General features: G+C 51.6%; 1 protein-coding gene across 4 annotated transcripts in view; it reads right to left on the reverse strand.

Annotated features, from left to right (window-relative positions):
• Positions 1 to 1,641: 1,641 nt before the first annotated feature.
• Positions 1,642 to 15,100, reverse strand: part of SLC35C2 (solute carrier family 35 member C2) — a 46,241-nt gene continuing 32,782 nt past the window's right edge. Inside the window, exons 7-10 of one of the 4 annotated variants that reach the window (XM_029614900.1) lie at positions 5,861 to 6,036; positions 3,858 to 3,987; positions 2,941 to 3,084; positions 1,642 to 2,570 (exon numbers count right to left, since the gene is read on the reverse strand). In XM_029614900.1, the coding sequence (XP_029470760.1) occupies positions 2,945 to 3,084; positions 3,858 to 3,987; positions 5,861 to 6,036 (446 nt within the window). In that variant the 3' untranslated portion in view covers positions 1,642 to 2,570; positions 2,941 to 2,944. Of the gene's footprint in view, positions 3,085 to 3,857; positions 3,988 to 5,860; positions 6,037 to 15,100 lie in introns of all 4 variants that reach the window. The other 3 variants (XM_029614901.1, XM_029614898.1, XM_029614899.1) reach the window with 3 other exon arrangements.

A 15,100-nucleotide genomic window follows, 5' to 3' on the forward strand; every position in this document is an offset into this window, starting at 1 on the left:
CAGCGTAGAAGCCATGGCCCCTAGGACTTGCAAATAATCCCAGACCTTGGGGACAGACATGTCCCGCAGCCGAACCACTTGCAACTGCAACTTGAGTATCCTTTCTGGGGTAAAAAAACACCATGCCCATCCGGGGTATCGAACTGGATTATCTGGGAGCACAAGGACTGGGACGGGATCAGCTGACTCTTGGCCAGCAGTCGCAGGGGTACCTCCAGCCGTCTCCTGTGCCTTCTGCACCCAGCACAAACAAGTCCTCTGCTTAAAACTGGCGAAGACTGCAGCCCTAAGACTCAGAGCCGAGAACTCAAACTTCCTCTTCAACAGGACCTTCAACTTCCAGTCCTGAACATCCTTCAAGGCCACCAACCCTGCCACAGGAATGGTCATTTTCTTCATCACTACCGGGCACCGCTACATCCACCTTCAGTAGTTTCCACAGCCCTAAGGTGCTCTCTGGCAGGGGTACAACCTGGCCACAGCCGTGGCCACCTTCAATCCAGCTTCTGGGGAATCCCACTCCCGGTCAATCAGCTTCTTCACCTGCTTTGGCAAGGGGAATGTCCTCGGCGGTCCACACAGTCCCTCCTACACTGGGTTTACCCCTTCCATGTTGGAGTCCTCTTGTGCTACCTTAATCCCCAGTTCTTCCAGAACCTGAGGGATGAGAGGTCACAATTCGTCCTTGAGACATAACCTAACCACCCTAGGCTCCCTCGCCTCCAGAGATACAGCCAGGGCAGAGAAGGGCTGCATTGAGGCAAGAGCACTTCCCCCCACAGGCCCAACAGGATTTCCCATGCTCAGCGGGACACGGCATGGCTCGCGGCAAAAAATAAACCAAGGAGAAAAGATAAAGCCGATGCAGCTGCGCCGCTATCCCAGCTCCAGGTCCTGAACAGTCAGCATGAGCCACACGAGACTCTCCTCACACCAATGCCGAGCTGACACAGCCGCAGGAGTTGAAAAACACACTCATCGACAGCCCTTAAAGGCATCCAGCCTTCCCAGCCCCTCAGAGAAAAAGATACAAAGGTATACTCTCCTGCTTCTGGGGCTCCAGGACACTGCAACAGGCCGGCTTGGGTGGGAGGCCCTCAGGGGGGGGGAGGGGGGGGCCAGGACTCCTGGCTTTCCCTCCCCCTAGAATCAAGGGTCGAGCCTGGCTGGGGATATCCAACCCCCTACTCAACCAGAGGGATAGCCCACGAAGGTACCTAATACCTCTGGGAGCTCTGATCTTCTTTTCTCTAATCTGTACTAGAGCTGTGCATTTGTTTTCAACGAAATTGTCTAATTCGTCGTGGTTCGGAAGCGCTCAAAAACTAAATAAAATTTTCTGAAATTTCAGAAAAATTTGTATTTCATGTTAGTGAACACTAACTCCCATTAGTGTGCACGAAATTTGGGAACCACCAAAAAAAACCCAAAAAATCCCGAACCACAGAAAAAACAAAATTATCCATGGGGGACCCAAACCGAACCACGAAATGAAAACACATCTCTAATCTTTACTATCTTTTAATTTTTTTTTCCTTTCTTAACTAACAGACTGCAGGATTGCACCTCTACCATCTGCTGGAGACAGAGAAATACTGAAGGGACTGCAGGTGGCACTCTCGGTTATGACTTGAAGTTTTTATTCTCTGCCTCCATCTGCTGGTATGGATGCATAAACCCACTTGTCTGGATTGATCTGGGGTATGAACATGAAGTCAGCTTTGAGATTTTTTTTCCCTTTGTCTCCATCTGCTGGTGTTTGTGTATGGGGTGGGTTCTGGCATGGACAATAAGGAAGATAAACTTTCATGTATAAGGTCAGCCCCTAGTTACTAAGTACAGGTCTAGACAAAGAACTGAACCGGGAGCCATGGCTCTAATAGGTCCCCATCACTACTCCTGAAGGTAATCCCTCTCCCCAGCTTCCTTTATTGTGCCCTCACCTACTGGCTACTGCACCACAGGATGGTCTTGTAAAGCTCTTTAAGATACAGGCTTCATGAAAAGCAATATAGGAAAGCAACTTATTGTACAACAGAAACAAGGGAGGATCTGAGCAACTTCTTGCAAATTTCAGATCCAGGAAAGAAAAGAGGAAGCCTAAAAGGTGATCCAACAGAGAAATCATAGTTAAAAAAATGTTTCACCTATTTCCTCCTTGTCATTTGTAGAAGCACAAGTAAAATGGATGTCATTAAAGTGCCTGCACATTTGTCAGGTCATGCTTTGGTCAGTTTAACAGAAGAAAAATATCACAAATTACTTAACCACATCCCCCCCCTCCACCAGCATTACCAATAAATAACCCACTTGTACCAGCAACTGGAGATTTTTCATATACATATAAAATATATATATCTTGCTGAAGAATCAAATACAAAAGAGGCCCAACAGAAGATGCAAATGAGGGGGCGGGGTGAAGATCTGGGGAAAGGGGAGGGAACACTTTCGCAACACAGCCACAACATGATTTCTTCAGTTCCTTTTTATTGTGACTTTCCAAGGCAGAAGAGTTGTCCAGCCCCGGGGAGAGCGAAGCCAACTCTGGCCAGCAGCATCCGATCTGAAAGCTGGGAAACGTGAGAGAGTATTTTACAATACTGTGCACGGCAATTCTACAGCATTAAGGGATTCTTCTTTAATAACGGAATCCGGGACATTTTTACTGCAACAGAGCGAGTCCTGGCGCATTCCCCCCTTTCTACAGACTGGGCATTTGATCGTTTCACCCCGGTGACGAGGAAAGGATGACCCAGCCATTTTCCAGCTGCAAGCTGGCAGATCGGGGCTATTACGGAGTACCTGACCTTGCCCATGCTGGGAGTTATAGGCCATGGTCAGGGCAGTCTCCTCCTCTGGTGCACTCCAGTCTGTTAAACCCCCAGTGTTTTCCTGAGCATGAAGAGTTGCAGTTTCAGCCAAGACCCCCATTGTTCATACCAGCTCAACCCTGCTGGTGGGTCACCACATTGTCGTCTATGCCCCTCTCATCCTCTTCCTCCTCACCAGATTTGCTGGTCCTTAACAGCAGCTCCAGGTCAGGGTCTGAGCCGGTGCTCCGGTAAAGTCTGGGAGCCTGCTCACCTTTGGGAGAGACAGACGCACAGATATTATATACAAACACCAAAACATGATGGCAGAAGAAAAAAAAAAAAAAACATAAAACCTATCTGGTCTGCCCATCCACACCAACTGCTCAGGTCTACAATCCCTACACTCCCCCTCAGAGATCCCCTATGCTTGTCGCATGCTTTCTTGAATTCTGTAAAGAAATATTTCCTTAGATTAGTCCTGGGTCTATCCCCTTTCACCCTCAGCTTCTCTTATGTGTGACAGGTCAGCCTGGAGCTTACAGATAACCAACAGTGCAACACAGCTTGAGTATCTGCCCATGATGGAGTCAAGCATACATAGGGGATTGGCAGGGAGCGTGCAGGATTCTTGTGTAAACAGGTTTGCTGATACTGTCCCCTCGGACTCTATAAATCCCACGCTGCATTCTGTGTACTCTAATTCCAGCTCATTGACTCCTCAGATCAGATACACCCCCACTGGAGAGCATCAGGTAATTTCAACACACTGCTCTTACTCTGGGTGCCCATCTGGACTGTCAGTCGTCTCTCATATGCAGAGTCCATGGCCGAGAGTTCAGACCAAAAGATGCAACTCAAGATTTAGGATTCCAAAGAGCAGAGAGAAATAACTAAAGCAAGCAATGTGTATGCATAGACCACGGTGCACCAAGCAAATGTGACGAGCAAGGCAAGGACCTGAAACAGCATCCTTGTGTTACAGAGAAGACTGCAGGAGCAGTTCCTGCTGCTCTCCCCCCTACTGCTTAAATTTCTGGAAGTTACCTTTCGAACGGCAGGCCTTGAGAGAAACATGAAGAGCAATCCCTGAGATACAGATGGCAAATCCAAGCCAATTCAGTAGGCTCATCTCATCCCCCATTAAGTGAGTGGCTATTTGCAAGGTGCAGAGTTCCTGCAGGAAGCGGAAAGGAAGGAAGATAAAGAGGAATGAAGAGGGACCATACAGGGTTGGATGAATAATCGACACAATACCTACTGAGAGGTCAGTACTGAGCTGGGGCCTCCTGACGCTGGGCCAGTCACTGGGGCTTGCACTGGGCTACAGCTTCCTTATACTATCATAAGAAGTGCCATTCTGGGTCAGACCAAAGTCCATCGAGTCCAGGATCTCATCTCAGGCAGCCGCCAGTCTGGGTCACAAGTACCTGGCAGATCCCCAGGGATAAGTGCTGGCTTTCTCACATCTATCTGGCTAATAACTGTGTGGTATATTGCCCTGAATGGAAAATACCTGAGGCCCCAAACAGCTTGCTGTGTGTTTCACTGCCAACGTTTATATAGAAATTAATACTTCAGAAATAAAAACTGAGGCAGGTGCAGCTTTATTTCCCTTTATTTTTTTCAGATTGCAAGCATCCTGGAGAGCAAGCTACCAGCCAGAATAGGGAAGTTGTTCACTCTTATATCCTGAAGATCACTTCCCATGTTAATCCACAGAAGGTAATAAAAAGCAATTTAGCAAATGAGCTGTCACTCTCCATACCCTTAATATCAATATTCATGTACCTAATACCTATGCATAAGTTCCACGTTACTTACATGAACTAACAGTCAGCTTAAGCAGTAAACAACGTATTTATGACTGTATATGGTGATAATCAGCTTCTATCATATAACTTGTTTATCCCTAGCAGCATAAGTCACGTCATCTTTAGTTCTCTTACCTTAAACTGTTTCAGCTATATTTGTAAGCCTAACAGCACAGTTTCAATTCTTTGACAGCTGCTAGCATCACTAACTAAGGAATTTAACTAAAAATTACTGCAGATTACAACAAATTCCTCCCTTTCGATGCTCACAGCTGACAAACTCCAAGCCTACAGTCCCTGGGGCACTCTCCTTGCATCCACTGCAACTGGGGTTCAGGTAACCATTCAACTCTTTGTTCACTCAGAAGAGAAGATTCTTCCGGAAGCTCCAAGGTCCTTCTGCTGCTGTTTTAACGACTTGAAACAATTTTACGTCATCTGCAAATCTGTTCGCCTCACTTGTCGTTCCTTTCTCCAGATCATTTATGAATATGCTAAATAGCACAGGTCCCAATACAGACCCCTAGGGTACTTCACTAATGTCTTTTCTCCATTCGGAAAACTGACCATTTAATTCTACCCTTGGTTTCCTTTTATCCAGTTACCAATCCATAATAGGCACTGCGCCTCAGATCCCATGACCTCCCAATTTCCTGAAGGGTCTTTCATGAGGGACTTTGTCAAATGCCTTCTGAAAATCCAAATACACTATATTACCCTGCTCACCTTTGTGCATGTTTATTTACACCCTCAAAAAATATAGTAAATTGATAATTGAAGACGACCCTTTGCAAAGTCCATGTTGACTCTCCCTCATTAAACCATATTTATCTATGCAGTCAGTAATTTTGTGATATCACAGTCATTGGGGAGAGGCCAGCACTGAGCTGTAGACTGATCACAGTAAGCAAGTCACCAGGGAGAGGCCAACATAGAGCCGCAGCCTCCTCACACCATGACAGTCACTGGTGAGATGCTAGCATTGATCCATAACCTCCTTACAGTGTGAGAGTCACTAGGGAGAGGTCGGCACTGAGCCACATCCTCCTCACACTATCATAGTCACTAGGAAGAGGCCTCCTTAGGTTCGTAGCATTGGGCACTTACTGTCCTCTAAATAGTGCGACAGGGAACCTCTGGAGCTTTTTCTAGAGCCTGCATGTAAACCTCTCCCCCGCCCCCTCATTCTGCCTCTGTACCATAGCAGCCCTCAGTACCAGCATTCAGAGACATTACCTTGAAAATTCCAGCAATGGAGAGGGTGAGGCTTGAGGTCTTAGAGACCAGGAGGAACTCAGAGAACCCAAGTCCAAATGCCAGGAATCCACCTAGAGAAAGCGTTCCGAGCAGAGACAACAGCAGGTTCGGGTCGCTGTACCTGAACAGCTTCTCTGAGGTGGAGACGTGTAGACCTGCACGTGACGAGAAGAGCAAAGAGACAGGGCTGAAACAAAGGCCTTGGGGAATACACTAAAGCAGACCCCAGCAAATGAAAATAGGTTCTTACCTGCTAATTTTCGTTCCTGTAATACCACAGATCAGTCCAGAAAAGTGGGTTGTGTATCCCTACCAGCAGGTGGAGTCGGAGAGCAAAAACCTTGGGCCCTGGCATATATACAAGAGTGCCACCTGCAGTCCCTCAGCATTGTCCTGTACCCAAGCCCATGCTAACAGAACTAAATAACGAAGGGTAGCAACCAACCAATATTCCAGACTTCCACTTCGCCCCTGGAAAACCAAACCGAATCAACTGCTAAAAACTGCTCCATGAATCGTGTCTGCAAAAAAGTAGCTTCAACAATAAAAACTTGGGGACCACAAAGTACACGGAGTACCGACCTCGTCCCTGTTGAGCCTCCAGAACTGGGACAATAGCTTTGAGCTCCAGAAGTCGTTGCAGGGTCACCCGGACCTCCTCTTGCTTGACACTTGAGGCCACTCGGGACTCTACAAACACTTCCTGGACCGGGCACAAGAACTCCAGGGCATAGCTGTCTCTGATCACTTCTAAGACCCAGCGGTCTGATGTAATTCTTGCCCATTCCGTGTAAAAGTTGGATAATCTGCCTCAGACAGCTTCAACGATGGAATGGGTGCTCGTGGCTTCATTGGGGGTTTTTATTGCTTCCTGCCCCAATATGTCCCGAATCTCTTCCGGGCCGGTGACCCCCTCGAAAGGACTGCTGGCGCCCCGAAGCAGGAGGTGCGGAGTATCTACCCGCTCTGTAGCGGCAAGAGTCCCAAAACCTAGCTCAAGGAGGAAAGACCTTCTTAGAAGATCTTCTATCTTCCGGCAACCGATTGCCCTTGGATTCGGCAAGCAGCTTTACCAGCTGATCCAGATCCTCCCCGAACAGGAGCTTGCCCTTAAAGGGTAGATTACAAAGCTGGGACTTGAAGGACAAATCCGCTGCCCAATTTCGCAGCCAGAGGAGACGCCGCGCTGACACCATGGACACCACACCTCTCGCCGAGGTCCTCACCAGATCATACAAAGCATCTGCAACATAAGCGATGCCTGCTTCTAGGCGGGCAGACTGCAGTGCCCCACTGTCGCCCGTACCGGCACTGGCAGCCGATTCCTGGACCCAGCACAGACAGGCCCTCTGCATCAGGCTAACGCAAACCGCCGCCCAGAGGCTTAGCGCAGCGACCTCAAATGCTCGCTTCAACTGGATCTCCAGCTTGCGGTCCTGCATATCCTTAAGGGCGGCTGCCCCAGCAACCGGGATAGGGGTCTTTTTCGTGACTGCAGAGACCGCAGCGTCCACCTTTGGAATAGTCAAGTAAAACCAAAACGTCAGCCGATAACGGGTACAGTTTCGCCATAGCTCTGCCCATCTTCAACCCGGAATCTGGAGTCTCTCACTCCCGGGTCACTAGTTTGCGGACCATTTTAGGCAGAGGAAAAGATGTTGTGGGACCCCTAATGCCGTCGCGGACAGGACTGACGCCCTCGTTGTCGGACTCTTCCTGAGAAACTTTAAGTCCCAGAACTTCCAGGACCTGGGGAATAAGGCATCATCACCCTGGGATCATCCCCCTCCGCAGGAGGGTCATCGGGCTCATCCGGATCATCAGTATCCACATCAGCCGGATCCGGCCACGGATCCAGGTTTGCCGCCCCGACTACCCCAGAAGCCGGCGTCGTTCCTGACCCTGGGATGAATCCCCTGTGGGGCGAGCCTGATCAGGGGGGCACTGATGAGGGTCCGCACCCAGACCTCTTTTCTCAGGCGGGTCCGAACCTGTCCCCAGGAGACCGGACCTCTTTACCGCCGAGTGCTTTCTTGCCAGGAAAGCCTGGTGCATGAGGAGGACAAATTCTGGGGAAAACCCCTCCAGGTCCCCCTCCCCCACTGGAGAGTCGCCTGGGGTGATATCATCAGTTCCCCCGGTGAGGTCTTCCCTCACCAGGGCTAGAACAGGCGAAGAATCCTCTTCCCACGAAGGAGAAGGCGAGACAGACTGTCCCTCCACGAGGGAGGAGGCAATTAGCTTTGAAGAGCCCTCTAACCCCGGGGAACACGATGCACATAAGGAGGCCGCATCTAATGCCTGACCGTGTGTGCCACACGCGTGGCAGGCCTGCGATTCTGTTTTTGGGTCTATTCGTCACAGCGCACAGATAGTCTGAGGGGAAATAGAAAAAGGTGCGAATAAAAAAAGAAATGCTCGCTGCCGCAACACGGCGAAAATTTCAGTCAGGCAGGGCCAGAAAAAAAAAAACCACACAACTTTCCGTCCTGCGGGACAAGAGACTACCGGCTAAGGAGAAAAAAACGCGCGCAGCCGTGCCACAGGAAAGGAGCTTGTCTATAGTGAAATCGCTAGGCCCCCAGCAGGGGAGCGACGAGTAAACAAGGCACACTAAGAATAACTCACCCCTGCCCTCAGAAACGACCCGGAGCCCCGGGAGCTGAGGGGAACACTGCTGACAGCTTCCCCGGCCAGCCTTAGAAGGCCCAGTCCCTCCTGCACCTCTCCTTACCTCAGCACTGAAGACTGTCAGTCAGCCGCTCTGAAAACAGCTTTTTTTTTTTTTAATTAAACTTTACCAAGAGACAGAGAAAGCTCTTGCAGGAGACAAGGGAGCAGCTGTAGCAGAGACGGTGGTGAGTAGTCAGGAGCCCATGGTCGTCAGACATTGAACTGTGGCAGGCGAAACTCTGACAGGAATGTCCAATTCCCCGGACGCCCGGCTTCTACTGAGGGATGGCCCACGAAGGTGCCTAACACCTCAGGAAGTGACCATAAACCAAAAAATTAAATTCAAACTAAATAAAAAAATGTAAACTAAAGACTGCAGGAGTGCATCTCTACCACCTGCTGGAGTCAGAGAAATACTGAGGGGACTGCAGGTGGCACTCTTGTATATATGACAAACTAATAATATATACTGGCTCAAAAAACCTCAAATATATGACTACAAAACAAAAACAAAACGTTACAGCTTGAGGTGCTGCAAAATAGCAGTTCCCTGTACGTACCAGGATCAGTCCAGGACACCTGGGTTGTGACTCCGCACCAGTAGATGGAGACAGACTAAAACTTGTGGGCTGAGCCATATAGGACCCTGTGCCAATCACAGCCCCTCAGTCTTACTCTGTCTCCAGTAGATGGTGCAGGTGCAGTCACAGCCCCTGCCTGGCATGATTCTGTTAGTCGGTCAGGTCCGGTTAGTTTTTATGTAACTTGGTGTTTTTGAGGTAAGCTTCGGTGAGCTTCTCAAAGTAGGTGTTTTCTTTGGTTAGTAAAGCTGTCTGCCCTGCCTCCCAGGGGGGTTGAGAGGTCCTGAGGGGACTACCCCCCCTGGTCGAGGCCGCTGCTAGGGTCGAGGACCCGGCTTACCTAGTAGCAGCGTCAGGGGTGACACCGGGGAGCCCGGTTCACTCACCCCTGCAGGAAAAGGGCTCCAGAACCAAGGACAGCTGCAAGCTTTGTAAAAAAAAAAAAAAAAAGGGTTTTTTGTTTTTGTTGTGCCGGCTCTCCGTTTTCCTCGCGTCTCCGCTCCGTGTTTAGGGGGGGGGGCGCCGGTAGCAGGAGGGAGGTCGCCGGTTTTGAGTTTTTAATTTTATTTGGAATTTCGCCGCGTTTCCCGCCCGTTTTGCGCCGCGATCGCCGGCATGCCTCGAGGGTCGGCCTGCGGCTCGGCACGTTAAAAAAAAAAAAAAAAAAATCGCGGCAACGTCTCCACAGCTCCTGGCTCACGGGCGGAGAAGGAGTGTCCGGATCGCCTCGGGGGGCCCGGTCCTGAACCGCGCGATCACCGCCGCGCGGGGGGGGAGGCTCGGCTGATAGGCCCAAGAATTTTTCCCGCGCTGTGCGAGTGCGGCGGCCATTTTAGATTCCAGCCACAATTTTGCTCGGTTCACAGCAGGGGATACAGCTCCGCCCCCTGCGTTTTCGCTGCAGCGGGGTCCGGCGGGGGGGGGTCCCCACGGAGGGGCCTCGATCCCCGGTGGCTACCGCGGATGTTTCTTCAGATTCGGGTTCTTTTTTCATCTGTTTTGCGCTTCTGTTGTGCAGGGTTTTCAAATATAAGCATAGTAAGCGCAGCCGGAGGGGCGTCGCGGGGGGGGGCCACCCGCTGGTCTGCTCCAAAGAAGAAGAACACTATGGATGTTGCGGAGGGCTCTCGGGAGCCCTCGCGGTGGAAGCATCCGCCGCGTGCCGTCCCTCAGGAGTCTGAGAAGGAATCTTCATCGGCCGTTGACTCAGAGTCTCCAGAGGAGCCCCTGATGGGGGCCTAGGAGGCGGCTGCGGACGGCCCCGTCCAGCCCAGCGCGGGCAAGTGGACACTAGCCGTGGAGGGGGATGACCCCAAGGTGGTGCGGCTATTTCGCAGGGAAAGCACTGTCCCCGCTGCTTCCAGCAATCCTTCAGGAATTGGCAATAGAGGCTCCGCCGGTGGTGGCACGTCCAGAGGCAAGCATGGATCCGGTGCTCTTAGGTCTCACGGGGCCAGCAGTAGCATTTCCTTTTCACTTTTCATCGACAGATATCCTGTTCAGTGAATGGGATACGCCGGAGTTACGCTTGCAGGTCAGTAAGGCCATGGACAAGCTTTACCCGCTACCCGAGGATGCGCTGGAACTCCTTCGACTGCCGCAGGTGGATTCCGCAGTCCCTGCGGTGATGAAGAGGTCGACCATTCCGGTTACGGGAGCCACGGCTCTCCGGGATCTACAGGATAGGAAGCTGGAAGTGCAACTCCAGAAGATTTGTGAAGTGTCTGCCCTGGGTGTGCGGGCTGCCATCTGTACCGTCTTCGCTATCCGAGTGAGTCTGCGCTGGGCCCAAGTTCTTCAGGCGAACGCAGGTCTGTCGGCGGCAGAAGCATCTCAGGCAGATAGGTGGAGGCAGCAATTGCGTATGGGGCAGATGCTCTCCACGGTTTTCTGCGCTCATCCGCTAGGTCCGGGATGGCGGCTGTATCGGCGCGTCGCCTGCTGTGGCTGCGCAACTGGGCGGCAGATGGTTCGTCCACACCGGCTGCCCGAGGGCAGATTCAGGGCGCGCTACTCCTTTTCGGCATCCCGTTTCCGAGGGCCCAGGAATTCGCGTCCTCAAAGGTCTGCCGGTCCTTCTTATGGGACAGCTTCCTCCCGAATCCCTCAATGGCAGCAGTCTTTTCGGGGTACACGCTTCGGTGGACAGGGAGGAGCCCAAGTCTTCACAATGTTACGCGGCCGGCCCATCCCTCACCTCAGCCCCAGCACGTCGTTTCCAATGTAGGGGCGCGGTTAACCTTGTTGGTCGAGGAAGGGGCCAGGATAACGTCGGGCCAGTGGGTCCTCAACGTGATAAAGCAAGGCTACGCATTAGATTTTGTTCGTTCCCCAGCAGTCAAATTCCTGGTCTCGCCGTGCAAGGCTCCCGAAAAGAAGGCAGCAGTGCTAGACACCATCCGGCGCTTGGAAAATCTGGGAGTCATTTTCCCTGTTCCGATCTGTCAGCACGGCAAAGGGCGTTACTCCAATTACTTCATTGTTCCAAAGAAAGACGGCTCTTCAAGACCAATCCTGGAACTAAAAGGGGTGAACGGAGGCCTGCGTGTGCCTCACTTCAAAATGGAAAGTATTTGGTCGGTGATCGCCTCGGTGCGTACAGGAGAGTTCCTGGCCTCACTAGATCTCACGAAGGCGTACCTTCACGTAGGCATTCAACTGTCGTTTCAGCGATCCCTACGGTTCTGCGTCCTAGGGCGGCTTTCTCTATTCAGGGCTCTCCCGTTTGGGCTCGCAACGGCACCTCGTACGTTCACGAAGGTGATGGTCGTGGTGGCGGCGCAGCTACGCCGGGAGGGTTTCTGGTTCATCCTTACCTGGACGATTGGTTGATTGGTTCATCCTTACCTGGACGATTGGTTGATTCGGGCGAAGTCCGAGGATCAGTGTCGGCTGGCGGTGGCCAGGGGCCTACAACTCTTGCAGTCTCTAGGCTGGGTAGTCAATTTCAACAAGAGTCAAGTGGTACCCACGCAGACCTTGGAATACCTTCGATGACACGGTGCTGCGTGTTCCTATCGCAGGAACGAAGGTGCAAACTGCAGTCTCAAGTGAGGCGCTTGCTGTTGCTACGCCTACCACGGGTCGGCGATTACCTGATGGTCCTGGGTACTATGGCCTCCACTCTCGCGTTGGTCCCCTGGGCGTTCACTCATCTACGGCCATTGCGGTCGTCCTTACTATCCCGCTGGAAGCCGTTTTCGGGGGAATTCTACCGTCCACTTCCACTTGTAGGCCGGGCGAGATCCAGCCTGTCCTAGTGGCTTGATTCCAGTCATCTGACCTCTGGAGTGTCCCTCCTAGTGCCCAACTGGACAGTGGTGACCATGGACGCCAGTCTCTCCGGATAGGGAGCAGTCTGTCTAGGAAAGTCAGTTCAAGGCCTATGGTCAGCGTATCAGGCCCAATGGGCTATCTATCAACTGACTGGAGAACAGAGCGGTCCGTTTGACGCTGCACTCGTTCCTACCTCTGCTGAGGGGACGGGCAGTCCGTGTTTTGTCGGACAACGCAACCACAGTGGCCTACATCATTCTCCAAGGTGGGACGAGAAGCCCACGTCAATCGCCAAGGCGGGACGAGAAGTCCACAGGTAGCAGAGGAGGCGCGGCTCTTGATGGCTTGGTCGGAACTAATTCTCGACAACGTCGCAGCCTCTCACATCGACGGGGTCGACGACTTCCAGGCGGATTTCTCAGCCGTCATCGTCAGGATCCCGGGGAATGGGAGCTGGCGGACGAAGCGGTTCGCCTCATCGGCAAGACGTGGGGTATCCCCATATGGACTGGATGGCCGGAGGCCACAATGCGTAGGTTCCGCGATTCTTCAATTCGCTTCGAGAAAGGGGAGCAGAAGGAGTCGACGCATTGGTGCTTCCCTGGCCGACGGATGTCCGACTGTACGTTTTTTCCTCCGTGGTCGATGTTCGGCAAGATTCTGCGCCGCATAGAATTGCACCCGTTCAACGTGATCATGGTGGCTCCGGAATGGCCTCGCCGTCCGTGGTTCACGGACCTCATTCAGTTGGCCGGGGACGGCTACCATGCGTCCCATGCGTCTCCAGGGGCTCGCGGGGCTCCTCCGTCAGGGCCCCGTCTGGTTGGCGGATGCGGATCCCTCCTGTCTCGCGGCATGGCGTTTGAGAGGACTCGGCTACAGAGGAAATGTTACTCTGCCGCGGTAATGGCTATGCTGCTGAGGTCCGGGAAGCAGTCTACGTCCTTGGCGTACGTCCGGGTCTCCGTAGTCTTTGAGGAATGGTGCGTGCAGCGGAGTGTGGTTTCTGCTGGTCTGGCCAAAGGCTTGGCATGCAGTTCCCTGCGGGTCCAGGTGGCGGCGCTTGGTTGCTGGCGGGTCCTGTTGTCTCCCGTTTTCTCTGAGGGGGCTAAGCATTTCCGTCCTCCATTGCGTTTCCCCTGCCCGTCCCGGAACCTTAATTGGGTTTTTTTTTTTTTTTTTTCCACCTTGTGCACGGCACCGTTTGAACCTTGAATCGTACGAATCTTAAGGTTTTCACATTGTAGACTGTATTCTTGGTGGCGATTGCCTCAGCGCGGCACTTCTCCGAGTTGCAGGCTCTCTCCTGTAGAGATCCCTTTTTGCGTATTTTCGCCTCGGGGGTATCCTTGCGGTCGATCCCTTCCTCTCTACCTAAGGTCGTTTTTTCTTCTGAATCAGTCATTTGAGCTGTCCGCTTTGCGGCCGGGAGCTCCTCTGATCCCCTAGCGAGGGACTTAAAGAGGCTTGCTGTGCGAAGATCCCTTCTATCACGAATTCTTTCGGATAGCAAATCTTTTGTTTGTTTCCTTTTCGGGTCCAAAGAACAGGGGCCGCAGCATTCCACACGACGATTGCCCGTTTGGCTAAAAGAAACCATTGGTTTGGCATACCTCGTGTGGGGAAAACCGGTTCCTGGGGGCCTCCTCAGGGCTCACTCGACACGGTCCCCAGCTGCGTCTGGGGCGGAGTCTTCGCATGTGTCGCCTCCGGAGATTTGCAGGGCGGCTACCTGGAAGTTGTTCCATACCTTCATTAGACATTACCGGTTGGAGGTTCAGGCTACTGATTCTGGGGGTTTTGGAGAGTAGGTACTCCGAGCGGGACTCTCTGCTCTGCTCCCACCCTTGGTAATTTAGCTCTGGTACATCCCAGGTGTCCTGGACTGATCCTGGTACGTACAGGGAAAGGAAAATTAGTTTCTTACCTGATAATTTTCGTTCCTGTAGTACCAAGGATCAGTCCAGGATCCCGCCCGCAGCACTGCGTAGTAGTATTAGAGAGTCCGCTCAGTGTTTTCTTAGCTAACCTGGTCGCTTGTTTGCGCTCTGCTGGTTGCGGAGTCCAGTTCGGAAGGGGTTTGCGTTATGTTCGGTTTCCTTAAAGGTAGTTGGTAGCTAGTTCTAGTTGCATTTCTACTTTGACATTACGTAAGACTGAGGGGCTGTGATTGGCACAGGGTCCTATATGGCTCAGCCCACAAGTTTTAGTCTGTCTCCATCTACTGGTGCGGAGTCACAACCCAGGTGTCCTGGACTGATCCTTGGTACTACAGGAACGAAAATTATCAGGTAAGAAACTAATTTTCCTATATATCCTTCTGTTCCTTTTAATATATAATTAAAAAGACTCACCTGAGAGAGTGGTATCAGAAAGGTGTAAGTGTATTCGCAGTCTCATGAGCTCTTGCCCTTACAGGGCTACAGCCCCTCTCTTGACTTCACCACTATTAATCACGTCATTTACCTACTCTCTTCAGGTTTGTCAATTAATGTTATGTTTTTATAAAGTGCAAATATGCCTCCCTTAAAATCCCTAAAACCACCCGTATTTTCCATATAACATGCCACAACTACTCATTAAAACATTGTGTGCTTCAATTTGTGCTTATCTCTCAACAGTATTTCTTCTATATTTCTTCACTGCATTTCTTCACTGCTTCAGGTAAATCGCCCGACATTGGCCATGT

The sequence above is a fragment of the Rhinatrema bivittatum genome, chromosome 8 (assembly GCF_901001135.1).
Source record: "Rhinatrema bivittatum chromosome 8, aRhiBiv1.1, whole genome shotgun sequence".
NCBI lineage: Eukaryota > Metazoa > Chordata > Amphibia > Gymnophiona > Rhinatrematidae > Rhinatrema > Rhinatrema bivittatum.